The sequence below is a fragment of the Cherax quadricarinatus genome, chromosome 43 (assembly GCF_038502225.1).
Source record: "Cherax quadricarinatus isolate ZL_2023a chromosome 43, ASM3850222v1, whole genome shotgun sequence".
NCBI lineage: Eukaryota > Metazoa > Arthropoda > Malacostraca > Decapoda > Parastacidae > Cherax > Cherax quadricarinatus.
Genome location: NC_091334.1, coordinates 16,483,408 through 16,503,213, shown reverse-complemented (window position 1 = coordinate 16,503,213; position 19,806 = coordinate 16,483,408). Strand labels below are relative to the sequence as shown.

At 41.8% G+C, this 19,806-nt stretch overlaps 1 protein-coding gene and 1 long non-coding RNA gene across 6 annotated transcripts in view; one reads left to right on the top strand and one right to left on the bottom strand.

Moving 5' to 3' along the window:
• The window catches only part of ci (cubitus interruptus), a 583,843-nt gene that overhangs the window by 552,979 nt on the left and 11,058 nt on the right, over positions 1-19,806 (top strand). For all 4 annotated transcript variants that reach the window (XM_070093621.1, XM_070093622.1, XM_070093623.1 and 1 more), the window contains 2 exons: positions 14,117-14,368; positions 14,774-15,571. In XM_070093621.1, the coding sequence (XP_069949722.1) occupies positions 14,117-14,368; positions 14,774-15,571 (1,050 nt within the window). The remainder of the gene's footprint in view (positions 1-14,116; positions 14,369-14,773; positions 15,572-19,806) is intronic.
• The window catches only part of LOC138853917 (uncharacterized), a 35,865-nt gene continuing 25,973 nt past the window's right edge, over positions 9,915-19,806 (bottom strand). For both annotated transcript variants that reach the window (XR_011393104.1, XR_011393103.1), the window contains one exon: positions 9,915-10,454. This is a non-coding gene — a long non-coding RNA (uncharacterized lncRNA). The remainder of the gene's footprint in view (positions 10,455-19,806) is intronic.

The following is a 19,806-nucleotide window of genomic DNA, read 5'->3' as shown; positions in this document are numbered from 1 at the left end:
ATGCAAGGGTTCTAAAGGAATGTAAAGAGGAGCTTAGGAAACCTTTGGCTAATCTTTTCAACATGTCACTACAAACTGGCATGGTGCCAGATAAGTGGAAAATAGCAAATGTGATACCTATTTTCAAAGCAGGTGACAGGTCCTTAGCTTCGAACTATAGACCAATAAGCCTAACCTCCATAGTGGGAAAATTTATGGAATCAATAATTGCCGAGGCAGTTCGTAGCCACCTTGAAAAGCATAAATTAATCAACGAATCTCAGCATGGTTTTACAAAGGGGTGTTCCTGCCTTACAAATTTATTAACTTTTTTCACTAAGGTATTTGAGGAGGTAGATCATGGTAATGAATATGATATTGTGTATATGGACTTCAGTAAGGCTTTTGACAGGGTCCCACATCAGAGACTATTGAGGAAAATTAAGGCACATGGAATAGGAGAAATTTTTTCCTGGATAGAGGCATGGTTGACAAATAGACAGCAGAGAGTTTGTATAAATGGGGAGAAATCAGAGTGGGGAAGCGTCACGAGCCAAAATAGGCCGTCGAATTCATTCTGACGAGGACATTCGAGCGCTCCAGGAAGATTTGAATAGACTGATGCAGTGGTCGGAGAAGTGGCAGATGCAGTTTAATATAGACAAATGCAAGGTTCTAAATGTTGGACAGGACAATAACCATGCCACATATACACTAAATAATGTAGATCTTAATATTACGGGTTGCGAAAAAGATTTAGGAGTTCTGGTTGGCAGTAATCTGAAACCAAGACAGCAGTGCATAAGTGTTCGCAATAAAGCTAATAGAATCCTTGGCTTCATTTCAAGAAGCATAAATAATAGGAGTCCTCAGGTTGTTCTTCAACTCTATACATCCTTGGTTAGGCCTCATTTAGATTATGCTGCACAGTTTTGGTCACCGTATTACAGAATGGATATAAATGCTCTGGAAAATGTACAAAGGAGGATGACAAAGTTGATCCCATGTATCAGAAACCTTCCCTATGAGGATAGACTAAGGGCCCTGAATCTGCACTCTCTAGAAAGACGTAGAATTAGGGGGGATATGATTGAGGTGTATAAATGGAAGACAGGAATAAATAAAGGGGATGTAAATAGTGTGCTGAAAATATCTAGCCTAGACAGGACTCGCAGCAATGGTTTTAAGTTGGAAAAATTCAGATTCAGGAAGGATATAGGAAAGTACTGGTTTGGTAATAGAGTTGTGGATGAGTGGAACAAACTCCCAAGTACAGTTATAGAGGCCAGAACGTTGTGTAGCTTTAAAAATAGGTTGGATAAATACATGAGTAGATGTGGGTGGGTATGAGTTGGACCTGATAGCTTGTGCTACCAGGTCGGTTGCCGTGTTCCTCCCTTAAGTCAATGTGACCTGACCTGACTAGGTTGGGTGCATTGGCTTAAGCCGGTAGGAGACTTGGACCTGCCTCGCATGGGCCAGTAGGCCTGCTGCAGTGTTAATTCGTTCTTATGTAACGTCATTAAAGCTAAAACGCTGTGTAGTTTTAAAAATAGGTTAGACAAATACATGGTATAAACCTTGGTAATAAATACCGACAAGTTGGTTTAGAAAGACACGTAAGCAAACACTATAACATATTTATTAGAAAACGTTTCGGTCCTGGGACCTTGATCACTTCTAACATACAGAGGTAGAAAGACATTATATATATAGGCGGAGAGTGAGATGTGACGCACGTGACCTGAGGAATGTCATAAGAGCATAAGAATGGAGGAACACTGTTGAAGGCCTACTGGCCCATGCGAGGCAGGTCCTTATCAAAACAACCTCTACCTATGATGAGGACGGGTAGACGATGAAATCATGTGACTCCTGTGTTGTTGGGTTGGTGCTGCTTAAGTATCATGTATGCCAATGTTTTTGAAATTTTGTAGTTTCCAGTGTTGCGTTCTATAGTGTCGGTGACGGCGATTAGTGAGGCTTCTAGGCACCGTCGGCGTCTGAGGTCTGGTTCGGTGAGAACGAGTTGTGCCTCGTTCCAGTTCATCAAATGCCCCGTGGAGTCTCTGTGGAGGACACAGGCGTACCTTACATCGTCTCTGTTAGAGGCATTTCGATGCTCATTCAGGCGGACTGCAAGATCTCTGCCTGTCTCACCTACATATTTCTTGGGACAGAACCCACAGGGGATAGTGTAGACGCCTGCTGTAGAAGTTAGAGGTGTGGGGCTGCGTTTCGTAGTGAGGTCTTTGATAGATGATGTGTTTATGGTGGAAACGTTGATGTTACTCATAGCAAGTGCCCGGCGAGTATTCGTGGCAACATCGCCACATGGGAGTACTATGAACTGTTTAGGGGGCTGTTCCATGGGCGGTTTGTTGAGGATAGCTTGTGCCTTGAGTCTGCAATTTCGGATGAAGAAAGATGGGAACTGAAGACGTGTAAAGGCTTGTGTTATGTAAGTGCATTCTTCTTCTAGAAAACAAGGGCTGGAGATGCGAAGAGCTCTCAAGAAGAAGCCAATGAGGACTCCTCTCTTAGTGCGGGTGTCTTGGTGTGAATAGAAGTGTATAAGATCGTCCTTGTTGGTAGGTTTTCTATACACTTTGAAGAGAAGTTTGTCACTGTTGGGAGATCTGCACAGTAGAAGGTCGAGGAAAGGAAGTTTGCCATCATTTTCGAGTTCAAGTGTAAACTTTATTGATGGTTCAACTGCATTGATCTTGTTGAGAAGGGCCTGGATATTGAGACGTCTCGGATAGAAAACCAATATATCGTCAACGTATCTTAGCCAGGTAACGGTGTTGGGAATGAGGGTGCTGAATTTCTCTGTCTCCAGGTTTTCCATGAAGAGGTTGGCAAGCACAGCACTGAGCGGGCTGCCCATTGCCATCCCAAAGCATTGTTTGTAACAGTTGTCCTGATACTTGAAGAAGTTGAAATTAACACAAGGTTCCACTAGATTGATGAAATCTAGAAGAGGTAAAGGGAGGTCGTGGTTTTCAGTGAGCCTCTGTCTCAGAATGTTGATTGCAGCGTCAGTAGGAACGTTGGTAAAGAGGGCTGTGACATCGAAGGAAGCCATGCTTTTGTTTTTGACATTCAGGTTGGAAATTCGGGAGAGAAGGTCACCTGAGTGTTTGAGGTGGGCTTGACTGATGGTGCCCAGAAGCGCTGAAAGGTATTTGGCAAGGTGGCCGGCTAGTCTGTGTGGTGCGCTCCCTATGCCCGAAGTGATAGGCCGTAATGGGATGCCAGGTTTGTGTGTCTTAGGAAGGCCATACAGGCGTGCTGGTTTCGGTTGACCTGGTAAAAGTTTAAGTAGTTTCTTGCCTTGTCCTGATTTTCGTAAGATGCTACGAGCCTTTTGAAGGAAAGTCTGGGTACTTTGAAGTAGCACTGATTTCGATACAGGCTGGTATGTGTTGGCATCGTTGAGAAGATTTAAGACTTTATTGTTGTAGTCGACAGTGTTGAGTAACACCACACCACCTCCTTTGTCAGCGGTTGTAATGACGATATCATCGTTGTTGGCCAGGTTCCTGAGTGCTTGGATGTATCTTCTGGGAATGACCGGTCTTGAAGGCTCAGTAGCTGCAGCAGTGATAATTCCTTGAACAAAGCCCTTTTGAAACTCGGAGTCTCCAAAAGGTTGGTTCTTGGTTACCATATCCACCATATTATGTTTCTTGTTGATGCCAGTAGTAAACTTGAGCCCTAGGCTGAGGGCTTCTGTCTCGGTGACGGTTAGTGTATAGGAAGATAAGTTATTTATGATTTCTGATCGTCCCATTTCGCTCCATTTGCTGTGGAAGCACAGGTCTTGTAGTTTTCGTGATAGCTTCAATTTTTGTTGGATGTTGGCAGTGGTAACTTGGAGGTGGTGTGGTGTTCCTCAACACTGTCGACTACAACAATAAAGTCTTAAATCTTCTCAACGATGCCAACACATACCAGCCTGTATCGGAATCAGTGCTACTTCAAAGTACCCAGACTTTCCTTCAAAAGGCTCGTAGCATCTTACGAAAATCAGAACAAGGCAAGAAACTACTTAAACTTTTACCAGGTCAACCGAAACCAGCACGCCTGTATGGCCTTCCTAAGACACACAAACCTGGCATCCCACTACGGCCTATCACTTCGGGCATAGGGAGCGCACCACACAGACTAGCCGGCCACCTTGCCAAATACCTTTCAGCGCTTCTGGGCACCATCAGTCAAGCCCACCTCAAACACTCAGGTGACCTTCTCTCCCGAATTTCCAACCTGAATGTCAAAAACAAAAGCATGGCTTCCTTCGATGTCACAGCCCTCTTTACCAACGTTCCTACTGACGCTGCAATCAACATTCTGAGACAGAGACTCACTGAAAACCACGACCTCCCTTTACCTCTTCTAGATTTCATCAATCTAGTGGAACCTTGTGTTAATTTCAACTTCTTCAAGTATCAGGACAACTGTTACAAACAATGCTTTGGGATGGCAATGGGCAGCCCGCTCAGTGCTGTGCTTGCCAACCTCTTCATGGAAAACCTGGAGACAGAGAAATTCAGCACCCTCATTCCCAACACCGTTACCTGGCTAAGATACGTTGATGATATATTGGTTTTCTATCCGAGACGTCTCAATATCCAGGCCCTTCTCAACAAGATCAATGCAGTTGAACCATCAATAAAGTTTACACTTGAACTCGAAAATGATGGCAAACTTCCTTTCCTCGACCTTCTACTGTGCAGGTCTCCCAACAGTGACAAACTTCTCTTCAAAGTGTATAGAAAACCTACCAACAAGGACGATCTTATACACTTCTATTCACACCAAGACACCCGCACTAAGAGAGGAGTCCTCATTGGCTTCTTGAGAGCTCTTCGCATCTCCAGCCCTTGTTTTCTAGAAGAAGAATGCACTTACATAACACAAGCCTTTACACGTCTTCAGTTCCCATCTTTCTTCATCCGAAATTGCAGACTCAAGGCACAAGCTATCCTCAACAAACCGCCCATGGAACAGCCCCCTAAACAGTTCATAGTACTCCCATGTGGCGATGTTGCCACGAATACTCGCCGGGCACTTGCTGTGAGTAACATCAACGTTTCCACCATAAACACATCATCTATCAAAGACCTCACTACGAAACGCAGCCCCACACCTCTAACTTCTATAGCAGGCGTCTACACTATCCCTTGTGGGTTCTGTCCCAAGAAATATGTAGGTGAGACAGGCAGAGATCTTGCAGTCCGCCTGAATGAGCATCAAAATGCCTGTAACAGAGACGATGTAAGGTACGCCTGTGTCCTCCACGGGGCATTTGATGAACTGGAACGAGGCACAACTCGTTCTCACCGAACCAGACCTCAGACGCCGACGGTGCCTAGAAGCCTCACTAATCGCCGTCACCGACACTATAGAACGCAACACTGGAAACTACAAAATTTCAAAAACATTGGCATACATGATACTTAAGCAGCACCAACCCAACAACACAGGAGTCTGTAAAGTAAAAGGACACAAGTGCAACTAATGTGACATTTATTGTAGCAACGTTTCGCTCTCCAGGAGCTTTATCAAGCCATTACAAACAATACATGGAAACATCCAATACATTCTCAGTGCTACCCGACGAATGTGAGTCGACTACTGGGAACGAGACGACGAAAGACATTAAGGAAGGTAAGAATATTGTTGTTGTTGGGGATAGCCAAGTTAGGTATATGGATAGGGCGTTCTGCTTGAAGGACAGGAGTAGGAGACAGAGAGTTTGCTTTCCTGGGGCTGGGATGGAGGATATTGTTAGCCGTCTGGATGACATCATGAAAGGTAATGGGAGCAATCCTATTATCTGTCTCAGTGCTGGAGGCAACGATGTTGGCAGACGTAGGAGTGAGGACCTGATTAGCAGGTATAGGTCAGCAATAGAAATAATTAGAAGTAAGGGTGGGAACCCTCTCATATGTGGTATTTTGCCAAGGAGGGGAGTTGGAAATGAATGGTTGTCCAGGGCAATTGGTGTCAATTGCTGGCTGGACAAATACTGTAAGGAAAATGCAGTAACATTCATTGACAACTGGGACCTCTTCTATGGCAGAAATGACATGTTTGCTAGGGATGGGGTTCACTTATCTAGGTGTGGGGTGGGAGCACTGGCAACTGCAGTGGAGGGAGCAGTTAGGACTTTAAACTAGGAATAGTTAGTGGTATGGGTTTTGGCAGGAAAGCAGTGAAGTCCCAGTGTAGTAATATTACGAGTTCTAGGGGAACTAGTAATAATAAGAACGAGATAGATATTGAAAAGCCAGGGACCTTGGGTGATAAGGACAGTAATAGGTTTAGTAGAAAAATAGAAATGAGCAGGAAGGGTAAAGAGAAAGGAGAGTCTTTCAATGTTTATTATGCTAATTGCCGTAGTGCTAGGAATAAGATGGACGAGTTGAGATTAGTTGCTAGTGTAGGTAACATTGATGTATTTGCCTTAACTGAGACGTGGTTTAATTCAAAAAGTCGGGACATGCCTGCGGAATGTCATATTCAGGGTTTTAAATTGTTCCAAGAAGATAGAAGTATTGGGAGGGGGGGTGGGGTGGCATTGTATGTCCGAGATCGCTTGAACTGTTGCATAAAAACGGGTATTAAGTCTGAAGTAACACATACAGAGTCTGTTTGGATAGAATTTTCAGAGGGGCATGAAAAACTGATTTTAGGAGTGATATACCGTCCCCCAAACTTAGATAGGGACCAAGGGAAACTACTATGGGAGGAAATTGTTAAGGCCACAAGGCACGATAATGTAGTAATTCTAGGAGACTTTAACTTTAGTCATGTTGATTGGAATTTCTTGACTGGGAATTTAGAATCATACGACTTCTTAGAAGTATTTCAGGATTGTTTTTTGAAGCAGTTTGTGACAGAACCTACAAGGGGAAATAACCTGCTTGACTTAGTTATGGCAAACAATGAATCCCTTGTTAATAATTTAGAAATTTCAGAGGAACTGGGTGCTAGCGACCACAAATCAATTACATTTAGCATTGAATGGAAGTACGTTAGTAGCGATAACTCAGTAACAGTCCCAGATTTTCGCTTAGCAGATTACGATGGGCTTAGAGAACACTTATCATCTGTTGACTGGGGTAACGAAGAGAGCTATCAATATGACAGTTTTCTGAACACTATACATGCTGCTCAAAGAGCGTTTATCCCATATAAAGAAATTAGATCAAATAGAAATGACCCAAAATGGATGAATAATAGGCTCAAATATCTACTAGGGCAAAAGAAAGGAATTTATAGGCGTATCAAAAGAGGTGAGGGTCATCTTATGAATCAGTATATTGACATTAAGAGGGACATTAAAAAGGGGATAAGAAAAGCTAAAAGGGACTATGAAATTAAAGTTGCTAGGGATTCTAAAACTAACCCAAAAAGTTTTTTCCAGGTCTATAGAACAAAAGTTAGAGATAAGATAGGTCCCCTTAAAAATAACTATGGGCACCTTACTGACAAAGAGAATGAAATGTGCTTGATTTTAAATAATTATTTTCTCTCAGTTTTTACACAGGAAGACACTAACAATATTCCAGTAATTAATTTTTACAGTGGGCTAGAAGAAGATAAATTATGTAACATCACAGTCACTAGTGAGATGGTTGTGAGGCAGATAGACAGACTGAAGCAAAATAAGTCGCCAGGTCCTGATGAGGTTTTTTCAAGGGTTCTTAAGGAATGCAAAATGGAACTCTGTGAACCATTAACTAATATTTTTAATTTATCTCTTCAAACAGGTGTAGTGTCTGATATGTGGAAGATGGCTAATGTAACTCCTATTTTTAAAACAGGGGACAAGTCGTTACCGTCAAATTACCGCCCAATAAGCCTGACCTCAATTGTAGGCAAATTACTAGAGTCAATTATAGCTGAGATTATAAGAAGCCATCTCGATAAGCATAGCTTGATTAATGATACTCAGCATGGATTCACAAGAGGCCGGTCTTGTCTAACTAATTTATTAACTTTCTTCAGTAAAGCTTTTGAGGCTGTTGACCACAATAAAGAATTTGATATTATTTACTTAGATTTTAGTAAGGCTTTTGATAGAGTTCCGCACCATAGACTGTTAAAGAAAGTGGCAGCTCATGGCATTGGGGGAAAAGTGCTCTCGTGGATCGAGTCATGGCTCACTGACAGGAAGCAGAGAGTGTCCATAAATGGGGTTAAATCCGAGTGGGGATCTGTAACAAGTGGCGTTCCACAGGGATCAGTCTTGGGCCCGTTGTTGTTTATAATATATATCAATGATCTTGATGAGGGAATTACTAGTGATATGAGCAAATTCGCCGATGACACAAAGATAGGTAGGATAATTGATTCAAACGTAGATGTTAGGGAACTTCAGGAGGATTTAAACAAACTCTATTCTTGGTCAGAAAAGTGGCAGATGCAGTTCAATGTAGATAAATGCAAGGTTCTGAGGCTTGGGAGTGCCCATAACACTAGTACTTATAAATTAAATGATGTAGAACTTAGCCATACAGATTGCGAAAAGGACTTGGGGGTTATGGTGAGCAGCAACCTTAAACCAAGACAGCAATGCCTAAGCGTACGTAATAAGGCAAATAGATTACTGGGATTTATATCAAGAAGTGTAAGCAACAGAAGTCCAGAGGTCATACTGCAGCTTTATACATCATTAGTAAGGCCTCACCTAGATTATGCAGCTCAGTTCTGGTCTCCGTATTACAAAATGGACATAAATTCGTTAGAAAACATTCAGCGTAGGATGACTAAATTAATACATAGCATCAGAAATCTTCCTTATGAAGAAAGATTGAAGACTCTTAAGTTACATTCACTTGTTAGACGAAGAATGAGGGGAGACCTGATCGAAGTGTATAAGTGGAAGATAGGTATAAATAAAGGGGATATTAATAAGGTCTTGAGGATGTCTCTCCAAGAGAGAACGCGCAGTAATGGATTTAAATTAGGTAAGTTTAGATTTAGAAAGGACATAGGAAAGTATTGGTTTGGAAATAGGGTAGTTGATGAGTGGAACAGTCTACCTAGTTGGGTTATTGAGGCTGGGACTTTGGGTAGTTTCAAATCTAGGTTGGATAAGTACATGAGTGGGAGGGGTTGGATTTGAGTGGGACTTTCACATCAGAGCTTATTTCTTGGGTGGCATTGAAAATTGGGTTGGGCAAATGTTTTGTTAGTGGGATGAATTGTAAAGGACCTGCCTAGTATGGGCCAGCAGGCCTCCTGCAGTGTTCCTCCTTTTCTTATGTTCTTATGTTCTTAGAGGGTATATAAAGGCTCAGAGTGAGGTGAATACTAGTGAGGTACCATTTCGATGTTCACTAGTGGTAGTAGTAGTAGTAGTAGTGGTAGTGACAAAAGCAATTAATTCGTACATGAGTAAAAGGATATAAAAGCTATTACTTGGGTAACATAAAAATAGGTTGGACAAATATAAACTGGAATGAGGCAGGTTGTTACCCAAGTAATAGCTTTTATATCCTTTTACTCATGTACGAATTAATTGCTTTTGTCACTACCACTACTACTACTACTACTACCACTAGTGAACATCGAAATGGTACCTCACTAGTATTCACCTCACTGAGCCTTTATATACCCTCTGTGTCCATGTATTGTTTGTAATGGCTTGATAAAGCTCCTGGAGAGCGAAACGTTGCTACAATAAATGTCACATTAGTTGCACTTGTGTCCTTTTACTTTACATATTGTCGGTAATTCTACCAACTTTATTACAACACAGGAGTCACATGATTTCATCGTCTACCCGTCCTCATCATAGGTAGAGGTTGTTTTGATAAGGACCTGCCTCGCATGGGCCAGTAGGCCTTCAACAGTGTTCCTCCATCCTTATGTTCTTATGACATTCCTCAGGTCACGTGCGTCACATCTCACTCTCCGCCTATATATATATATAATGTCTTTCTACCTCTGTATGTTAGAAGTGATCAAGGTCCCAGGACCGAAACGTTTTCTAATAAATATGTTATAGTGTTTGCTTACGTGTCTTTCTAAACCAGACAAATACATGAATGGGTGTGAGTTAGACCTGCCTAGCATGGGCCGGTAGGCCTGCTGCAGTGCTTCTTTCTTATGTAGATGAATGGTTCAGAGAACCGACAAGTTGATAAATTAGACATATGTGCAACACTTGGGTATCTTTAGTGAGGAAACGTTTCGCTACACAGTGGCTATATAACGTTCGTGGGTTTAGCGCCTTAGTTTTGATTGTAATAATAACGATACTCAAGGGGTGGCCAGGAGAATACAACGGAAAACTTGGGTCATATGACCAAACACGCTCTTCCTCCATTCTTATAAACACAAATGCAGTATGTGTTTATTTTTCTGTCGTGTCAGTATTTTGTACCATTTACGTCCAGCTGCAGTGGTGGGTCATCATAGTACTTAAGACCTGCGCCAGGAGCGATTTATCCTGTTTCCTGAGGAAGAGAGCGGTGAAAATTAGACACACGTGCAACATCCGGGCATCTTTATTGTAGATGTTTAGCCAACCAGTGGCTTTATCAATAGAAGTTCAAGGACATAATTGGTAGACAGTAGAACTGTACATGTATATAAAATATGAGGTAATCAGTCCCTCAGGCTTCAAGGTTGAGGGACTGATTACCTCACATACGAGAGAGAGGAGTTTACGACGACGTTTCGGTCCGACTTGGACCATTTACAAAGACAGTGTGACTTTGTAAATGGTCCACTCGCTCTGAGTGAACATACTGTCTGCTAGCACCAACATTCTAGATAGACAGACAATCTACACGGGAAAACCTGACCTTAGAACTAAGCACAGAGGATCACACTGCTTGAGGGAATGATGACCTACATGGGAGAGGCTGGCAGTAATTCTCAGCGTGGGGGGGGGGGCTGACATGGGCTAACAAGATCTTCATTAAGATATGTGGGCGTGAGAGATTGCCGCCCACTTTGGTGCAAAAGGCATTACATGGGTGTGGGCAGCTGGAGGTACAATCAACGTAGGGAACAGGTGCTAGGTATCTGATAGGTAATAGAGAATAGGTGCTAAGGATCTGATAGGTGACATAAAGAGGCATCTCTTAAGCAAAGGATATCTCCAGTTCCTCGGAGCAAGAGTCCTTTAGCATAAGGAGGTAAAGAGGTTTAATCCGAGGAAGGGGAGGGGGGTGGTGCTTTTGACGGATGAAACAAAAAGTGTAAATGAAATTCAAGTGTGGTTAGAACTTCATTAACAACCAGTAAGCGACATTTCGGTCCGTCCTGGTCCATTTTTCGGCCCACCGTGGACCACTCGCAACAATTGACTTGTGAAGGACGGACCAAAAAATTGTTGATAATTTCCTCTATTGTGTTATATGTGAAGAAATGGGTGTAGCTGTGGCTGTGGGTGTGGCTGTGTGTGTAACTGTGAGTGTAACAGTAGCTCTGGGTGTGGCTGTGTGTAACAGTAGCTCTGGGTGTGGCTGTGTGTGTAACAGTAGCTCTGGGTGTGGCTGTGTGTGTAACTGTGAGTGTAACAGTAGCTCTGGGTGTGGCTGTGTGCGTAACTGTGAGTGTAACAGTAGCTCTGGGTGTGGCTGTGTGTAGCTATCACTCTAGCTGTGAGTGTGGCTGTGTTACATTCTGTATCACATGATAAAAACACTTTGAATTTGAGAATTTTTTTTTTTGTTCCTCACCAATTCTAATGCCATTGTTAATGTATATAGTAATACTAGCATATGATAATGACGTCTAATTTAATGCTGGCTCGTGAGCATATTTAATTTGATGCTGGACTATGAGAATTATGTCTAACTTGTATTTTCTTTCTGTCCAACCAAGGAACACTGGTATGTTGTTTTAATGCATCTCTAGGTGTTAGTCTTGGCGTTAATGCTTGTCTCATGATCCTTCTGTCTAGGTGCTTGTGCTTGTCTAGATGTTTGTGCTTAGCGCCTAGGTGTTGTGATTGTGTCTAGATGTTTCTGCTTGTTTCTCTGTGTATCTGCAACAGAAGGAGGGGAAGGACAAATAGAATGCCGGTACCAAGTTCAGTCAACAAGTGAGGAATCGGATACATGTGCAGCACCTGGGTATCTTCATCTGAAGACTTTTTGCAAACCAGTGAATTTTTCGGTTCCATACGGAGATGATGCACGAAAATAGTGGAATATGAGGTAGTCAGTCCCTCCAGAACTATACACAGACCAACAATGTCTTGTTGGTATTGTTTACCATTATTGTAATAATACTTGTCTGACACAGCAACACCATGGCATCTGAGTATAAAGGGTATCTCCTCCAACCTATTTCCTAAGCCCTGGTCCAACTCTTGGGTATGACCTAATTCCACTAGTGGATCCCACCCACCTGTGATGCGCCTTTAGCTGCTATACCACATCTGACTCCATAAGAGTATATCTTCCTGACTATGCTTGACATTTCTCAGGATTAAGTACTGAACACAGCTTCCTGGCTGAAGGACTGGCTACCTCATCTACTGTCTTCATGCATCATCTATATAATTAATAAAGCCACTGGTTGGTGAAACGTCTCAAATAAAGGTACCTATGTGTCTCCATGTCGGTATTGAATATCATTTTTGTAATACATTCAAGAAGTGATCATGTGAGAGCAATTGCAGATACTGAGGAGGATACATGGTTGTGGTGGGCTGGCCCAGTCACTCCCAATGCAGAAGACAGTGTCTCGTTTATCATAAAGTAAAAAACAACAATGGGTGCAACTCTGAGAATAAACAAAAGGAAAACAACCGTATACCTTCCCAGAACCACGTTCCTCTCTACAGTGCAGTTCATCCTCTTAATAACAGACAGTATTTCCCTGTTGTTACGACAATTAAGTGACTGTTTAAATCCCTAAACAGTGATTATCCTGCATAGATCTTTCTAGTGCACTCAAGGGGTCCCAATTTTCTGTTTGCGCACCAAAACTGTTGATTGCCTTTATCTTAGCTTTCATTTATTGGCAGTGTGGTATGTTATAATTAGCTTTATTGATAATCTAGACTAAATGTAACCTAAATAATGTTAATCAAGAAATTTGCTCCAAACTTATGTGAAAAAGCCTTAAAAGATTTGTGAGAATTAATTCAAAGTTTATTCTCTATAAAGATTACAATGTTGAATTTACAGAATTTGGTTGTTGTGTGGTTTACATGTAGTTAAATAATGATTACAGAGTGTACCACTAGAACGCCTAGCATGGCTAGGCATTTCGGGCAGACTTAGTTTAATTCTTTATTTTAAAATATTACAAATTATGAGGTAAGTTGGTATTATGGCTAAGTGACTAAATACTAGTTTGTGAGTTTAGCAATGTGAATGCTTTTGTTTTGGCACAGTACATAGTTTCAGTAGGTAATGCTGTGCCCTGGACTGTGGTCACCTACACTGAGACAAGTGCAGTTCTTCCATGGAAACCACTAGTTCAACCTGGTGCACACCATCAATATGGCACCTCCAGAACTGACTGACCATAGCTTATCAAAGCTGTCTGTTTAAACAAGAGTACAGGCTGTGCAACTATCTCTCAGCAAATAATGGTGAGGGACAAACAGGGAAGAATGCCATTGGTCTCTCACTTTCAGTCACTACTCTGGGATCTGCAGGCAACCTCTAGTAGTATTTCCGCTAACAGAGGTTCTGCCAGATGGCCACCCGATACCTCATTGGAGGAGTCATCTGATATGCCCTAAGATGATCCACTTTTCATTGGGTGGAGTGACAGCCATCACAACACTACTAAGGGAAGCTACGCTAGATTTTGGCTGATAGTGATCCCTTCTTGTTTCACTGAGGAGCTTAATCCCTCAAAGTGGAAATTTTCCTCTGGATAAGTGCCTTCATTGCAGCAAGTGACTGTCTCCTCCTCCCCCTTCGCCTAGATGTTTCCTTGTTTAGCATTAAGGAGAAGCCAGTGCACAGCAAATCAGAATTTTGTAGGTATTAGCTAAGTTTACCATTTGACTTAGTTATTTTGAAAGCACATTATATTATTATATATTCAGGAAAAAGTGCTTAACCCATAAGTCATACAATGCCTTAGGGATAGTAGGTGATCAGGTTTGATCCACAACATTGATAGAGAATGCATGTGTTTGCAGAAACCATACGTGTGCAAGGCGCCAGGGTGCACCAAGAGGTACACGGACCCATCGTCGCTGAGGAAGCATGTAAAGACGGTGCACGGGGCCGACTTCTATGCCTCCAAGAAACACAAAGGCAACGACCACCCCACCACCAACACTGGTGCAGGAGCAGGAGGCAAGGACGGTGGGGCGGCGCACCCTGAAGGCTCTCCACACTCTGACGGAGGCAAGGGAGGTTCACTCTCTAGCCCCTCAGTCAAGTCTGAAGTGAGTAGTATTAGATTCACAGGAAAGTGCAAATGGAGGCAATCAGGTTTGATCTGAGGAAGGGGAGGATAGCTCCAATTCTTTACATCAAAGAGATATTTGCCAGCCTTAAGGCATCACCTCTTAAATGTCTAAGTTACCAGGATTCCTACAAAAGTATAATGAAGTACAGGTGCTCTCAACTTATGATATTTAGACTTCACGATAGTGCAAAATCAATTACTTTGGAGATGAAACTTAAGATAATTACCCAGAATGAAGGTGGCAGGTTCATAACTTGTATTCATTTACAGCAAATAAAATAGAAGGCCCTCTTCAGAGTCTGCTGAAGAGGGCCTAAATGTGAGGCCAAGTGTACAGCATTCAACATATTTTATTTTTTACAAGTTTATATTTGTTTTGCAGGAGGCAACATCTCCAGGGCAGGAACACAGTCCCAACATGGATACAGTAGTGAGTGGAGCAACACCCATGGATCAGAGTCGCCTCCTGGATGGTCCAATCAGTGACAATAACATTACCACCACAGGAGGCTATGAAAATGTCCTCGAGCGTGAGGAAGTTTGGGACGCTGTCGAGGATGACTTGGATGCGAGTGTTGATTTACCAGTGGGGATTGCAGCTCTCAATGGTTTGGAAGGTTCTATAAGTGGTCATATCAATCTACAGGAACGAAACTTGAGAAACAGATTGAAAAACCGACTACAAGCGAAAGGCTTAGCGAACATTTTGCCTAACATCCCAGTTGGAGCGCGGCGTAGTACAAGCAGTGGTGTTGGGGAATTGTCACAACGAATTACTGAGCTCAAGATGAACGGTGGCATGACAACCCCTCAGCAAGCTCGCAAGAATCTCCTTGATCTCCACTTCCGCCCAGGACAGACTATGTTGCAGAACAACAGACGTGACTCCAACTCCACAGTTAGCACCTACTATGGCAGCATGCGAAGTGATTCTTCATTGCATCCAAACAGTCGAAGATCCAGCGAAGTTTCTCAAGTTTCTGCCGCATCCATGAGCCGACAGAACATGGTATCGTCGCCTTATGACCCAATTTCCTTAGGGTCATCGCGCCGCTCCTCAGAAAACTCTAACTTTAACATGGCAGGTATTGCACAGTCTATGAGCTCTCACTTGGCCAAGTTACAGAGGCGAGCGATTGGCAACGGGGAACTCTACAACACTTCCAACCTTGTTGTTCAGGTAGTACTTGAGCCATCCCTGTTAATGTGTTGAGTGCTTAGTCTATTAGCTAGTACATGTATGTTATTTAAAAGTTCATAAGTACTCTAGATTCCCATGAAAAAATTGAACATTTGAAAAAAGTAATATCAGCCATTATCGTAAAATTATAAAACACACTAAATGATATGCACACTTGCCTTTCCCTTGCTTGGTAGGTAAATGCAGTAGGCACTTTGTGAGGCGAGCCTTTATTGGTACATTTCATTCATAAGGAATTACAGCTTATATAGGACATCCAGGTGGGTAGTCAGGTATAAATAAGCTGAGTAGTAGTGGAGCACTGCAGGAGGCCTACTGGCTCTCTGGGTTTCCCTTTTTCAAGAAGTGTGCTGTATAAGTCGCTAATGTGAATTTACCACAATTTTGTTTTATAGGGCTTGATTATAGATGACTCCAATCATTCTACAATAAATTTCTTCGTTTTCTTGTAATAGTAGCCCAGTCCTGTCCCAAACCATGATGTGGGAGTTGGTGTTGCAGTGATAGACACACGTGCTTTGTTCATGTTGTCCACTCTACTGGTGTCTCATGGCCTGGTAGGCAATACTTGCCTCACACACAGTGTCTGTGATTTGATCCCTGGCAAAGGCTGAAACATTTTGTATGTTTCCTTACACCTGTTGTCCCATTCACCTAGCAAGCATGTACCTGGGTGTTAGTTGACTAGTGTGGGTCACATTCTGGGGGCAAGATTTTAGGATCCCAATGGAAATATGAGTCCTCAGTGATGCACTGATTTTCTTGGGTTATTCTGGGTGGCTAGCCCTCCAGGGTTAAAAATCCAAACAAAATCATATCTTACTTATGTTTACATGGGAAGACTTCTAGTACAGTATTTTTTTTTAATGTAAACTTGATCACATCCACTGCAGAGGATGCTAGAGATTCCTTGTGATGTGTCAGATGATTTTGGTGTTGACCACATCAATATTAACATTAGATTTGCAAAGTACAGGGATTGTTGTGTTATTTGTAGTGCAGGAATGTATAACTTCATTCAGTGTTGTTCCAGTTACTGGCACTGATGTGTATCATTTTCACTGTATGTCTTTAGTGAATGATCACATGAAATTTAAGGTTGGGGTGTTTAAGACATAATATTGTTAGACTAAGTAAATCATCAATGCATATCCTAAGTGCCTGAAGAAAGAAGCCAAGCAACACTCTTGTTTTCAAGTTGTAAATAGGAATAGGAGTGTTAAATGGCTTTTTTTTCCCTGCAGACACTTTAGATCTGCAGTGACAACTTAAGTACTTAAATATGAGTAGGATCACAAAACCCCTTTAATCTCAAATTCCCTCACTGCATATGTAAAGCAAACATCAGCAGGAACTGGAACAACATTGAACAACGATGTGTGTTACCTGCCAGAAACACAAACAACACAGTAATCCCTATACTATGTAAATCCAACATCTACACTGCTGTGATTGCCATCAAAATCATCTGAGACATAATGACCTCCACACCTCACATAGGACTCTCACTGGAGTCTATATAGCATTCCCTGTAGTAGATGTCATCAAGTTTACATTGGAGAAACTGAGAGAAAACTTGCCATGTGCCTACAAGAACATAAGTACATATGTTAGTAGAATGAACATCAACAATACATGTGTACAGCAACCACTTCCACAACATGGCATGGGATAGAGCATGGCTATTTCCAGAAAATTATAAGATTAAAAGTAGGGGACCGAGTCATCTACATTCAAACACCATAAAGGAAAATTGTATGTTCACACTGGCAACTCCCCAATGGAAATTAAGTCACTATGTTTTTTTTTGGTTATCCTAGGTAATTTACACTACATTAGTTTTGATTATAATAATAATAATAAAGGTAGTAGGTTGGTAGACAGGAACCACCCAGGGAATACTACCGTCTTGCCAGATGACTGTGAAACAGAAACCTGTAACTGTTTTGCATGATGGTAGGATTGCTGGTGTCTTTTTATGTCTCATAAACACGCTAGATAACAGGAATATCTTGATACTCCTACTTACACTTTGGTCACACTTCACAGACACGCACATGCATATATATATACATACATCTTCGTTTTTCTCCTTTTTCTAAATAGCTCTTGTTCTTCTTTATTTCTTCTATTGTCCATGGGGAAGTGGAAAAGAATCTTTCCTCCGTAAGCCATGCATGTTGTATGAGGCGACTAAAATGCCGGGAGCAATGGGCTAGTAACCCCTTCTCCTGTAGACATTTACTAAAAAAGAGAAGAAGAAAAACTTTATAAAACTGGGATGTTTGAATGCGCGTGGATGACAAGAAACAGATGATTGCTGATGTTATGAATGAAAAGAAGTTGGATGTCCTGGCCCTAAGCGAAACAAAGCTGAAGGGGGTAGGGGAGTTTCGGTGGGGGGAAATAAATGGGATTAAATCTGGAGTATCTGAGAGAGTTAGAGCTAAGGAAGGGGTAGCAGTAATGTTGAAGGATCAGTTATGGAAGGAGAAAAGAGAATATGAATGTGTAAATTCAAGGATTATGTGGATTAAAGTAAAGGTTGGATGCGACAAGTGGGTCATAATAAGCGTTTATGCACCTGGAGAAGAGAGGAATGTAGAGGAGAGAGAGAGATTTTGGGAGATGTTAAGTGAATGTATAGGAACCTTTGAACCAAGTGAGAGAGTAATTTTTGTAGGGGACCTGAATGCTAAAGTAGGAGAAACTTTTAGAGAGGGTGGTGTGGTAGGTAAGTTTGGGGTGCCAGGTGTAAATGAAAATGGGAGTCCTTTGATTGAACTTTGTATAGAAAGGGGTTTAGTTATAGGTAATACATATTTTAAGAAAAAGAGGATAAATAAGTATACAAGATATGATGTAGGGCGAAATGACAGTAGTTTGTTGGATTATGTATTGGTAGATAAAAGACTGTTGAGTAGACTTCAGGATGTACATGTTTATAGAGGGGCCACAGATATATCAGATCACTTCTTAGTTATAGCTATACTGAGAGTAAAAGGTAGATGGGATACAAGGAGAATAGAAACATCAGGGAAGAGAGAGGTGAAGGTTTATAAACTAAAAGAGGAGGCAGTTAGGGTAAGATATAAACAGCTATTGGAGGATAGATGGGCTAATGAGAGCATAGGCAATGGGGTCGAAGAGGTATGGGGTAGGTTTAAAAATGTAGTGTTAGAGTGTTCAGCAGAAGTTTGTGGTTACAGGAAAGTGGGTGCGGGAGGGAAGAGGAGCGATTGGTGGAATGATGTTGTAAGGGAGAAAAAGTTAGCATATGAGAAGTTTTTACAAAGTAGAAGTGATGCAAGGAGGGAAGAGTATATGGAGAAAAAGAGAGAGGTTAAGAGAGTGGTGAAGCAATGTAAAAAGAGAGCAAATGAGAGAGTGGGTGAAATGTTATCAACAAATTTTGTTGAAAATAAGAGAAAATTTTGGAGTGAGATTAACAAGTTAAGGAAGCCTAGAGAACAAATGGATTTGTCAGTTAAAAATAGGAGAGGAGAGTTATTAAATGGAGAGTTAGAGGTATTGGGAAGATGGAAGGAATATTTTGAGGAATTGTTAAATGTTGATGAAGATAGGGAAGCTGTGATTTAGTGTATAGGGCAAGGAGGAATAAAATCTTGTAGGAGTGAGGAAGAGCCAGTTGTGAGTGTGGGGGAAGTTCGTGAGGCAGTAGGTAAAATGAAAGGGGGTAAGGCAGCCGGGATTGATGGGATAAAGATAGAAATGTTAAAAGCAGGTGGGGATATAGTTTTGGAGTGGTTGGTGCAATTATTTAATAAATGTATGGAAGAGGGTAAGGTACCTAGGGATTGGCAGAGAGCATGCATAGTTCCTTTGTATAAAGGCAAAGGGAACAAAAGAGAGTGCAAAAATTATAGGGGGATAAGTCTGTTGAGTGTACCTGGTAAAGTGTATGGTAGAGTTATTATTGAAAGAATTAAGAGTAAGACGGAGAATAGGATAGCAGATGAACAAGGAGGCTTTAGGAAAGGTAGGGGGTGTGTGGACCAGGTGTTTACAGTGAAACATATAAGTGAACAGTATTTAGATAAGGCTAAAGAGGTTTTTGTGGCATTTATGGATTTGGAAAAGGCATATGACAGGGTGGATGGGGGGGGCAATGTGGCAGATGTTGCAGGTGTATGGTGTAGGAGGTAGGTTACTGAAAGCAGTGAAGAGTTTTTCCGAGGATAGTGAGGCTCAAG